The sequence below is a fragment of the Melanerpes formicivorus genome, unplaced genomic scaffold (genome assembly GCF_026170545.1).
Source record: "Melanerpes formicivorus ecotype bairdi unplaced genomic scaffold, bMelFor1.0.p_v2 SCAF_96, whole genome shotgun sequence".
NCBI lineage: Eukaryota > Metazoa > Chordata > Aves > Piciformes > Picidae > Melanerpes > Melanerpes formicivorus.
The window spans coordinates 475,373-487,578 of NW_027142448.1; the positions used below are offsets into that span (position 1 = coordinate 475,373).

The window sequence follows — 12,206 nt, forward strand, 5'->3', positions numbered from 1 at the left end:
AGGTTCAGGCTGAATGTTAGGAAGAAGTTCTTCCCAGCAAGAGAGATTGGCCATTGGAATGTGCTGCCCAGGGAGGTGGTGGAGTCCCCATCCCTGGAGGTGTTTAGGAAGAGCCTGGATGAGGCACTTGGAGCCATGGTTTAGTTGATTGGGTGGTGTTGGGTGATGGGTTTGACCTGATGATCTCGAAGGTCTTTTCCAAACTGGTCACCATCCCTGGAGGAGTTCCAAAAAGGATTGGATGTGGCACTTGAAGCACTTGGTTTAGTTAGTCATGAAGTGTTGGGTGACAGGTTGGACTTGATGATCTCTGAGGTCTTTTCCAACCTTATTGATTCTCTGAGTTTAACCAGAATCAAGTATCAAAGTACTGAAAGTCAGTCTGCTTCACCCAGACTGTCAATCCAAATAGTAAATCCCAACCAAGGTGGGAAGATCCTTCAAGCATTAATCTGTTTTGAGAGCCTTGTTCTGATGGTTTTGTGCTTAGCTGTGCTGCACCAAGCCTCAGTGTAATAAATAAAACCCTGGCCTTGAAAACAAGATTGCTGTAACATTTTTCTCAGACATCAAGAGACCTGCACTAAAGTGTTATTATCTAAGTACAGTGGGTTGGTGTAGGTGCAGTAGGATTAGGGGAGGTTCTTGGAAGCAATAGGATAGACTAGGATCTCCACCCCTAGCTGCAGTTATAAAGGCACTAATATCTAAGGAAGGAGTCAGGGAGGAGTTGAAAGGCCAACTCCTTTCCCCCGAAGCACTTGGGTGAGGAATGTCACAGAGCTGTTAAAGCAGTGAATTGACAAGCTGAATTGTTCCTTGGGAAGGGAGTTTATCTCTTTCTTCTGTCTCCCAGTGAGAAAAATGTGGTTGGAGTTTCTTTTGGCTATTCTCCTGCATATAACAGCTGCAAAGGAACCTGAGCCGTAAGAACTGTCCTATCATTGCTTGCAGTATTCATGATAAGGCTTTAAAGACAGTGCTGATTAGCACCATTAATTGTAGTTTAAATGCTGCTGTGACTCATCTTTTATACCTGGAGAGTTAAACTGGAATGTGGATGCCAAGTGAATGATTCTAATTTCATTTGAAACAGACCTCCTGCCTGTTGCAGAACTTCTGCAGGCGTTAATGTGTGGCTGGGAAAAGACAGCAGCAGTAGTTAGAGCAGATAGGAAAAGCAGTGACTTCAGCAGTTTGCTAAAAGCAGGTGGGCCCAGGGCTCAGATAAAGGGTGGGGGCTGGGGGCATTGGCAAAGCTCTGGGGGGAACTAGTGGCTGAACTAGTTAGGGGCTGCAGGTGGGGGTTGAGGAGCATTGACAAAATGGTCTGTATTTAGACTAAACTAAGCAGCAGGTACTGGATAATAGTGGGGGTTTTCCTGTTTAATTCATCATGTGGAGGCTGTTTCTCCTTTTTCTATGATGTTTGATGTTTGTGTTTCACAGGCAGTATGTCCTCATGGTTCCTGCTGTCCTCCAAAGTGACTCTCAAGGTCAAGTTTGCCTGCAGTTCCTCAACTTCAACGAGACCATATCTGTCAGAGTCACCCTGGAATATGGTGCTGTTAACACCACGATTTTTGAGAGAGCCATCAAGCCAAGGGATAGTCTACAGTGCTCCAACTTCACGGTAAATGAGTTGCAATTTATGTCCCAGTGGGAAAGAAATGCAAGGAGGAGAAAGGTAGAGTGGAGAGCACAGGAGTGGAGCAAGCAGAGGAAGCAATCAGATTTACTGAAGGAAAAAGGAAGCAGAGGAGAGACATACAGGAACAGACAGGGAGGTATTTTTAATAGATGTAAGAAATAAGAAAGGTCCAAGAAAGTTTGTAGCAGGTGGTAAAGCTGGTGGAAGTGAGATGGGTGTTCTCCTTATAGGAGCCCAGGACATGGTAGCTTTCTGGAGTAAATGACTTCAAGAAGAACAACTTCCCCTTGCTTCTCTGTTTCCTCACAGGTCTCTCGTGCCAGTTCTGCCCCAGTGGCTTTCATTTCCTTCTCTGCCAAGTGCGCCGCGGTCAGCCTGGAGGAGCGGCGGTCAGTGCTGGTCTGGCACACGGAGAGCATTGTCTTTGTTCAGACAGACAAACACATCTACAAACCAGGACAGAGTGGTGAATATCTATTTAAACAACATCCTCTAGGAAGCAATGTCTTCTGGGAGTATTTCTCTGTCAGGTGGTTTTCAAGCTGAGATTTCTGTGGGGCTCATAATGTTCAGGATAACATGAGACTCTCATCCCGTGGTCTCTGTTATTTTCTTTGTCCCTCCCTCCCAAATGACAAAAGAGGGGAGCTTTTGCTGTTGCATTACTGGTGACAAGGCAAAACAGTGGAAAGAGGTGATTAGACCACTCCTGAAGTGCCTGGCATAGAATAATGCTAGAGTAGAGGAGGGTAGAGTAGGGTAGAGGAGGGTAGAGTAGGGTAGAGGAGAGGAGAGTAGGGTAGGGTAGAATAGGAGTAGGGTAGAATAGGAGTAGGGTAGAATAGGAGTAGAGTAGAGTAGAGTAGAGTACAGCAGAATAGAATAGAATAGAATAGAATAGAATAGAATAGAATAGAATAGAATAGAATAGAATAGACCAGACCAGACCAGGTTGGAAGAGACATAGTCTTCATTCTGTGATGCTGGTCATCCAGAAAGACCAAGAGTGAAATCCATTCTTTCAAAATTAATGATAAGCTTTTAAATTACTCTGTTTACCTTCTGGGTTCTGGTGGTTTTGAACTTCATATTTACATAGAGGAATTTGAAACCACTGTAGATGTGATGCTGAGGGACCTGCAGTGGGGGACATGGCAGTGCTGGGTTAATGGTTGGACTTAAAGGTTTTTTCCAGCCTAAACAATTCTGTGGCTCTATGTTGTTTTGCCTGCACTTATGCTGTTCCCATATCCATACTTCTCATCTGGCCACCAAACAGAGCTTCATGTCAACAAAGAATCCATCTAGATCCATTCCTTAATTAAATTCTAGGCTTTAATGCTTCTGGGACACTGTAGGAACACTTATTTTCCAGAGGTCAACCAAATAATATAGCTGTTAGGTGGGATCAGCTATGCTTTAGTTAGAGATGAGATCTATCTATATCAACACACAGCATAAAGGAAAGCTTACCAGCCATAATTTAGTGCCACCAAGGTACCCACCAAACACAGCTATATTTTTTTGGGGTTGGTTTTGAGGTGGGGGAAGCACTAGACTAAATTGAATAAGAGAATGTAAGGCAAAGAGCTGTACAAGATAAAAACAAACTGGGCTAAGAGGAACTACACTGCATTAAGACATTCCACCTACTTCCAGTAATATTTGTAGCTCTTGTGTTCTAAGCCATAAACCTTGCTTTAGCAGTGGGGACATGACAAGGCACAAACAGTCACTGAAAGAGTTATGGCTGTCACTTGAGACTGCCTGACCTTGTGGCCAGCAGGAGCAGGGAAGTCATTGTGCCCCTGTAATCTGCATTAGTTAGGCTGCACCTTGAGTCCTGTGTCCAGTTCTGGGCCCCTCAATTTAAGAAGGACATTGAGAGACTTGAAGGTGTCCAGAGAAGGGCAACAAGGCTGGGGAGAGGCCTTGAGCACAGCCCTGTGAGGAGAGGCTGAGGGAGCTGGGGTTGCTTAGCCTGGAGAAGAGGAGGCTCAGGGGAGACCTCATTGTTGTCTACAGCTACCTGAAAGGTGGTTGCAGCCAGGTGGGGGTTGGTCTCTTCTCCCAGGCAACCAGCACCAGAATGAGACGACACAGTCTCAAAGCTGTGCCAGGGGAAGTTTAGGCTGGAGGTGAGGAGAAAGTTCTTCACTGAGAGAGTAATTTGTCATTGGAATGTGCTGCCCAGGGAGGTGGTGGAGTCGCCATCCCTGGAGGTGTTGAAGAGGGGATTGGATGTGGCACTTGGTGCCATGGTCTAGTCATGAGGTCTGTGGTGACAGGTTGGACTTGATGATCTTTGAGGTCTCTTCCATCCTTGGTGATACTGTGATACTATGACCTTCACAGCAGCTCTTATTCATTGGTCACAGCAGCTCTTATTCACTTGGTCACAACAGTTCCTATTCATTTGGTCATCCTCTTTTTCTGACTGTAAGCAAACTGTCATGAAAACATACGAGAATTCAAAGCTGGGGAGAAGTACCATTGGCAAAATCTATGTAGGATCCTTCTGACTTAAGATGTATTTTACCACCTGCATCCTGTGCCTGTGGAACTGTTAGAAGATCCAGTGAGTCTGAGAGTCTTCAATGGAAGCCATCACACTCAGCCAGACAAATGAGAATGAATGCTAACATGGCTTTCTTTGTCTTTCCAGTGATGTTTCGTGTTGTTGCCCTGGATTTCAATTTTAAGCCTGTTAAGGAGGTGGTGAGTGACCAGTGCTCTTCTGTATTCAAAATGGCTGGGAAACATCCTGTCCTCCAATCTGCAACGAACAGTTGTTGTGGATAAAATGTGATACTGGTCTTCCAGGATCTGAAGGAGGCCTACAAGAAAGCTGGGGAGAGACTTTTTAGGGTTTCAGGGAGCGATAGGATGGGGTGGGGGGGGATGGAGCAAAACTAGAAATGGGTAGATTCAGATTGGATGTTAGGAAGAAGTTCTTCACCATGAGGGTGGTGAGAGCCTGGCACAGGCTGCCAGGAAGCCTCATCCCTGGAGGGTTTTTGCAGCCAGGCTGGATGTGGCTGTGAGCAACCTGCCATAGTGTGAGGTGTCCCTGCCCATGGCAGGGGGGTTGGAACTGGCTGATCCTTGAGATCCCTTCCAACCCTGACAATTCTATGATTCTGTGATGCTGCAAGGACTAAATGGCAAAGAATTAACGTGATTTCCTAAGTGTTAAAGTCACAAGGAAGAGTACAAGTGTGTGGCAGCTTGGATTCTGACACAACACTCCTGCTATCGCTGGAAAAGAGGCTGCCTTTTGTTGCTGCAAACATTGGCTTAGCCCACTATTCAGTCTCCTGCATATGACTGCTCAGCAACTGTTGCTTGCAAAACTGGTAAAATCCTCCAGCTGACACTGCTCATTTCAAACTGGGGAAATGAGAATGTAGGTTGTGAGCACAATCCTTTATCTCATTTCACTCTTTTCATTGCCAGCAGACTGTGTTCATGCTGATAGCACGTTAGACATGAGATGTTGGGGAAGATGGAAGAGTCTTTTCTCACATGTTTTTAATGCAGAAGACAGTAACAGCTCTTCTGGTAACACTGTGCTAATAATCAGAGTGAGGATATAAGATCAAGCTGTACCAGGGGAAGTTTAGGCTGGAGGTGAGGAGAAAGTTCTTCAGGGAGAGTTGTTAGGCTTTGGAATGTGCTGCCCAGGGAGGTGGTAGAGTCCCCATCCCTGGAGGTGTTCAAGAGGGGATTGGATGTGGCACTTGGTGCCATGATCTAGTCATGAGGTCTGTGGTGACAGGTTGGACTTGATGATCTTTGAGGTCTCTTCCAACCTTATTGATTCTATGATTCTAAGATAAAAGAAGCCCAAGCAATGGTTTACATACACTACTATAACTCTACATACTCAGCTCCTCTGGGATGGCACAATCCAGTGCAATCAGAAACTGCCTCAGTGTTCTCATTTCACATAGTATCACAGTATCACCAAGGTTGGAAGAGACCTCAAAGATCATCAACTCCAACCTGTTATCCAATGATCAAAGACAGGACTTCATATGGCTTTACTAGTGGTGTCCCCCAGGGATCAGTGCCCCATCCTGGGGGAGGAGGGGGTGAGTCCTGCATCAGGAAATTTGCAGATGACACCAAGTTGGGAGCAGGAGTTGATCTGCTAGAGAGCAGAAGGGCTCTGCAGAGGGACCTGGACAGGCTTGCTTTGTGCAATTTTCTTCATGAAGTAAAACGTCTATCAAACTGATTAACATAAAAGATGAGGATCTCTAATGGCTGGTATTATACTGATTCTGGGTGACACACTTCTCACAGTCCTGGGGAAAATTAATTTGTGTTTGTTCAGCCACCTAATCTCTTCCACCTTTTTTTTTTCCTCTCTTTCAGTACCCCCTGATTTCAGTTCAGGTAAGATTTTTGTATTTATTTGTTTCTCTTTGCACTGTGTCACACAGATAAAAACAAAATGTGGGGCACATGTACATACATGGGGTGATGTGTGTTCTTGCTCCTGACTACACTGGCAGAAATTAATAGAAATTACTTTGCCTTGAGTCCTGTGTCCAGTTCTGGGCCCCTCAGTTTAAGAAGGACATTGAGAGACTTGAAGGTGTCCAGAGAAGGGCAACAAAGGTGGGGAGGGGTCTGGTGCATAGCCCTGTGAGGAGAGACTGAGGGAGCTGAGGAGAGACTGAGGGAGCTGGGGTTGCTTAGCCTGGACAAAAGGAGGCTCAGGGGAGACCTTCTTGCTGTCTACAACTCCCCGAAGGGAGGTTGTAGCCAGGTGGGGGTTGGTCTCTTCTCCCAGGCAACCAGCACCAGAACAAGAGGACACAATCTCAAGCTGTGCCAGGGGAGGTTTAGGCTGGAGGTGAGGAGAAAGTTCTTCCCAGAAAGAGTAATTGGCCATTGGAATGTGCTGCCCAGGGAGGTGGTGGAGTCACAATCCCTGGAGGTGTTCAAGAGGGGATTGGATGTGGCACTTGAAGCTTGAAGTTAGTCATGAGGTGTTGGGTGAGAGTTTGGACTTGATGATCTCTGAGGTCTTTTCCAACCTTATTGATTCTTTGATTCTATGATCCCAGGATGCAGTTTGAGCCTTACTAATATGGAAAGCCTATCCAGATTCATCACAGCAATAAAAGCTGCACTCTTCTCATGCCTGCCTTTCTCACCTCTCCACTTCCTCCGGTCTGTTCATGCCTTCTCTGGGTAAAAGCATTGGATGATGGCCTGGCCCAAACAGTGATAGTGAATGGAGTTAAATTCAGCTGGCAGTTGCTCACAAGTGGTGTTTCCCAGGGCTCTGCTTAGAGGACAGTCCTCTTTAACAACTTTATCAAAGCTCTGGTCAAGGGTACACTTGGACAAGTGCACCCTCAGTAAGTTTGCAGATGACTGATGGTAGGAAGGCTCTACAGAGGGACAGGCTGGATCAATCTGCCAAGGCCAGTTGTATGAGATTCAACAAGATCAAGTGCTGGGTCCTGCCCCTGGGTCACAACAACCACATGAATGCTCCCGGCTTGAGTAAAAGTGGCTGGAAATCTGACCTGGGAGCATTGATGAACAGCTGGCTGAACATGAGCCAGCATGTGACCAGGTGGAAAAGAACATCCTGGCCTCTATTTGGAGGACCAGGGAAGTGATTGTTCTCCTGCAGTCAGCACTGGTGACTACACCTTGAGTCCTGTGTTTAGTTTTGGGCCCCTCATTACAAGGGCAGACACTAAGATTATGGAGAGGGTCCAGAGAAGGGCAAGGAAGCTGGTTTAGGGTCTGAAGAACAGGTCTGTGAGGTGCAGCTGAGGGACCTGGGGTTGTTTAGCTAGGAGGTTGGAGCCAGGTGGGTATTGGTCTCTTAGCCCTAGTAACAAGTGATAGGACAAGAGGAAAAGGCCTTCAGTTACACTATGGGAGGTTTAGGTTGGGTATTAAAAGAAACATCTTCATGGAAAGGGTTCTCAGAGAGTGGAACAGGCTCCCTAGGGAGGTGGTTGAGTCCCCATCCCTGTAGGTGTTTAAAGGCTGCAGAGATGTATTGCTGAGGGAAGTGGTTTAGCACCAAGCTTGGTAGTTAGGTAATGGTTGGACTCAATGCTCATAAAGGTCTTTAGGTCTTTTCCAAACAAAATGATTCCTTGATTCTCTGATTTTGGGGTGTATCTTTTCATAGCTCAAATGCTGCTGGAAACTGAACACATCCATGCTGCAGGTATACATATTATACATATAATGTATACATATTATACATAGCTATATTAGCAATTCCATGCCACTTTGTGGTGATTTTAAAAGCAGGACTCACAGTCCATGTCAAGACAGCATTCCTGCAAGTTTCCATGTTATACCATGAAGTCATGGGACTTTGCAGTGAAGCATAGACCCTTTGACCTCCACACTGCTGCAGTCAGTACTTGAAAGAGAGACAATGAGGACAGGCAAAGAAAAGTGTTCAAACAAAAATCTGTAGAAAAGGCCTTCAGACACTACAAGTATCAGCAGCAGACTTCCAAGAAAAAAATGGAGAAAAGGAGGTATATCCTTAAATTGGAAAAGTGTAGTCAGGAGGGACAGAGCAGGAAATGGAATGGAATAGAATAGAATAGAATAGAATAGAATAGAATAGAATAGAATAGAATAGAATAGAATAGAATTAAACAGGTTGGAAAAGACCTTTGAGATCGTCAACTCCAACCTATCACCCAACACCATCTGATCAACTAAACCTTGGCACCAAGTGCCTCAGCCAGGCTCTTCCTAAACACTTCCAGTGATGGTGACTCCACCACCTCCCTGGGCAGCACATTCCAATGGCCAATCTCTCTTTCTGGGAAGAACTTTCTCCTCACCTCCAGCCTGAACCTCCCCTGGCACAGCTTGAGACTGTGTCCTCTTGTTCTGGTGCTGGTTGCCTGGGAGAAGAGACCAACCCCCACCTGGCCACAACCTCCCTTCAGGTAGGTGGAGACAGCAAGAAGGTCTCCCCTGAGCCTTCTCTTCTCCAGGCTAAGCAACCCCAGCTCCCTCAGCCTCTCCTCACAGGGCTGTGCTCCAGATCCCTCCCCAGCTTTGTTGCCCTTCTCTGGACACTTTCCAGCGAATCAACATCTCTTCTAAACTGAGGGTCCCAATATATCACAGTGCAAAGCACAATAAAAAAGTTTAAAGGCATTATTTGTTTCAGTGCTTATGCATTAAGTGACTTCCCCAGCGAGTTAAAGCCACTTGCTCTGTTTTCTTCTTTGCATTCAGTTTTGCGTGCTAGTAGTAAAGGGTTCCTAAGGTGAACAAGCAATGAGACCATATTTATTCATGTTTTTCCTTCAGGACCCACGGGGCAACAGGATCTTTCAGTGGCAAAATGTGACATCAGAGATGAACATTGTTCAGATTGAATTTCCACTAACTGAAGAGCCCATCTTGGGGAGCTACAAGATTATTGTAGCAAAGAAGTCAGGAGATAAAACAAATCACTCATTCCTGGTGGAGGAATATGGTAAATACCACCCTTTGGTTTTGTTTATTAGAGATTATTAGAGATAAGACCCTATCAATCAAGCTTTCCGATTGCTAAAACTTCAAGCATATTCCTTGACAATAAACCTTCACTTAACTCTCATGAAGAACTGAAGCTGAAAAGTAAAAGAACAGAAAAAACCCAAAGAAGAGGAAGTAACCATTTTGCACAGTTTTCAGCCAGGAAAATAATCTGCATCACAAGCCAATAATTTGATTGGAAATGTCACTGTGAGAAACCAACCTTCTCCAAGCCACATCTCCACACTTTCTTGGCAAAACTCTCCAAGACATCTAGATTTCACAGCTTCACCTCAGATGTTCTCACTTCTTAGAGCTTCCTAGAAATACTTGGGAGCAGATGTTGGTCAATTAGAGGGCAGAAGGGCTCTGCAGAGGGATTTCGACCGACTGGACACATGGGCAGAGTCCAACAGGATGGCATTCAACAAATCCAAGTGCCAGGGGCTGCACTTTGGCCACAGCAACCCCATGCAGAGCTACAGGCTGGGGTCAGAGTGGCTGAGAGCTGCCAAACAGAGAGGGACCTGGGGGTGCTGATTGACAGCCACCTAAACATGAGCCAGCAGTGTGCCCAGGTGGCCAAGAAGGCCAATGGCATCCTGGCCTGCATTAGGAATAGTGTGGCCAGCAGGAGCAGGGAAGTCATTGTGCCCTGTACTCTGCATTGGTTAGGCCACACCTTGAGTCCTGTGTCCAGTTCTGGGCCCCTCAATTTAAGAAGGACATTGAGAGACTTGAAGGTGTCCAGAGAAGGGCAACAAGGCTGGGGAGAGGCCTTGAGCACAGCCCTGTGAGGAGAGGCTGAGGGAGCTGGGGTTGCTTAGCCTGGAGAAGAGGAGGCTCAGGGGAGACCTCATTGCCCTCTGCAACTACCTGAAAGGTGGTTGTTGGCAGAAAGGGGTTGGTGTCTTCTCCCAGGCAACCAGCACCAGAACAAGGGGACACAGTCTCAAGCTGTGACTTGGTTTAGGCTGGAGGTGAGGAGAAAGTTCTTCACTGAGAGAGTCATTTGTCATTGGAATGTGCTGCCCAGGGCGGTGGTGGAGTCACCATCCCTGGAGGTGTTCAAGAGGGGATTGGACGTGGCACTTGGAGCCATGGTCTAGTCATGAGGTCTGTGGTGACAGGTTGGACTCGATGATTCTTGAGGTCTCTTCCAACCTTGGTGATTCTGTGATACTGTGATACTTTAGGGAGCCCTTGCTGGTCAGATCATGTCTTGACCATTTTGGCACCCCAGTACTGAGATTCTTTCCCACCTGTGACTAATACTGATGATATATATCCTCATTTCCTCTTTCGTCTCAGGAGGGTCTGCAAGTGTACAATGTACCAATGTTTGTTTTGTTTTGTTCTTTCACTCTTTGTCCCAGTGCTGCCGAAATTCGATGTCACAGTCACCGCACCTGAAAGCCTTTCTGTCCTGGATACAGAGTTCACAGTGAAAGTCTGTGGAGTGTAAGTATCAAGTGCAGAGTGGTTAGGAAATGTGATAAACCCAAGAACTTGCCAGTGACTGGGGAAAGAGACAGGGCTTGGAGAAGAAACCAGAATAAAGAAGGCCTCAGAAGAGATTGGTCAGGGTTGACTGGGTGGTTGGAGCTTTCGTTATCTTTTGTGCTCATCTCGTTTTATTGTATGAGTATTCTCTCATGACCTCATTTTATTGTGTGAGTATTGTGTTGGATGGGTTGAATAAACCTTTTGAGAGGTCCCCTGTTAAAGTAGGGTGTATTCACCCTCAATAACACACCTCAGAGGGAGAACTGCCAGCAGCAGAGCACTGTTGGATTCTAACAGGGGTCTTGTGCTTCCAGCTGTCTTTAACACTCCCTCCAAGCTTAATTACTTTAACACCAAGATCTAATCCTGTAATTTAGAATCCAGGATTGAAAGCCTAATCTTGTAGATATGAGGAATTTTGCTTTGCTTTCAGTGAGTCTAGAACTCCAGTCTAAGCTGAAGTGTGGAGGCAACAGCCATAATTAGGTCAGTAGCCACGCCTGTCATGCCTATAGAGGTGTTTCTTTTGACATTTAAGGTATGGGTTTGGTTCATGGGTTTGGGGGTAAAATAGAAGTCATCCATATTTCAACTTCTGAGTTGTATTATGTTGTTGTAGAAGCAGGGGATTTAGCAGAAACCTGTGAATCCATTTTGTTCCCTGGCTTCCCAGCATACTGTTCACCTTGGATCCATTCCTTCATCTGTTAAGTCAATTTTTATAGGCATCAGCTCATGATGATCTATTTCCTCTTCCCCTAGGTACACCTATGGCCAACCTGTTGAAGGGAAAGTCCAGCTAAGTGTGTGCAGGGATTTTGATTCATATGGGAGGTGCAAAAGGAGCCCAGTTTGTCAGTCAGTTAACAAAGATGTATGATACATAATTATTACACCTCCTTGTCTTTGCCATCTCTGCTGTGTTTTTCCTTCTCTCCCTCTGCTTCCCACACTTTTCCGTCTTTCATGCTTTGCTTTGCTTCCCTCAACTCATATCTTTGCTTAGGTCACTAGTGTAATGGCTTCAAACTGGAAGAATCTAGATTTAGAATAGATATTAGGAAGAAATTCTCCTTCATCAGGGTCATGAGGCACTAGAACAGCTTGCCCAGAAGACTTGTGGAGGCTCCAACCCTGGAAGAATTCCACGTCAGGTTAGATGGGGCCTTGAGAAACCTGTTCTAGTAGGAAGTGTCCCTGCCCATGGCAGGGGGGTTGGAACTAGATGATCTTTAAGGTCTATTCCAACCCAAATAATTCTGTGATTCTACCTAGCTAGGAACTCAGTGCACTGATTGGTTCTCCTCTTGGGTTCCTACAAGCCTGGAGAAGGACTAACCTATTCCTTCTTTGTGACTCTCTTTCCCACCTGAAAACTGCAGCCAGTGATGTTTCTGTCAGTCCTGTACAACTCCTGTTAAAAGAGTGGGGAAATACTTCATTCACTGCAGAAAGATCTCCCATGTGCTGTCAGCATGCTGTGGAAGCTGTTGTTGTTTGCAACAAGATTTGCTTT

General features: G+C 45.9%; 1 protein-coding gene across 1 annotated transcript in view; it reads left to right on the top strand.

The window, feature by feature from the left end:
• Window positions 1-849: 849 nt before the first annotated feature.
• Window positions 850-12,206, top strand: part of LOC137455353 (ovostatin-like) — a 47,925-nt gene continuing 36,568 nt past the window's right edge. Inside the window, exons 1-8 of the mRNA XM_068166080.1 lie at window positions 850-926; window positions 1,450-1,633; window positions 1,961-2,117; window positions 4,317-4,369; window positions 6,032-6,052; window positions 8,975-9,143; window positions 10,561-10,645; window positions 11,453-11,564. Of these exons, the coding sequence (XP_068022181.1) occupies window positions 865-926; window positions 1,450-1,633; window positions 1,961-2,117; window positions 4,317-4,369; window positions 6,032-6,052; window positions 8,975-9,143; window positions 10,561-10,645; window positions 11,453-11,564 (843 nt within the window). The 5' untranslated portion in view covers window positions 850-864. The remainder of the gene's footprint in view (window positions 927-1,449; window positions 1,634-1,960; window positions 2,118-4,316; window positions 4,370-6,031; window positions 6,053-8,974; window positions 9,144-10,560; window positions 10,646-11,452; window positions 11,565-12,206) is intronic.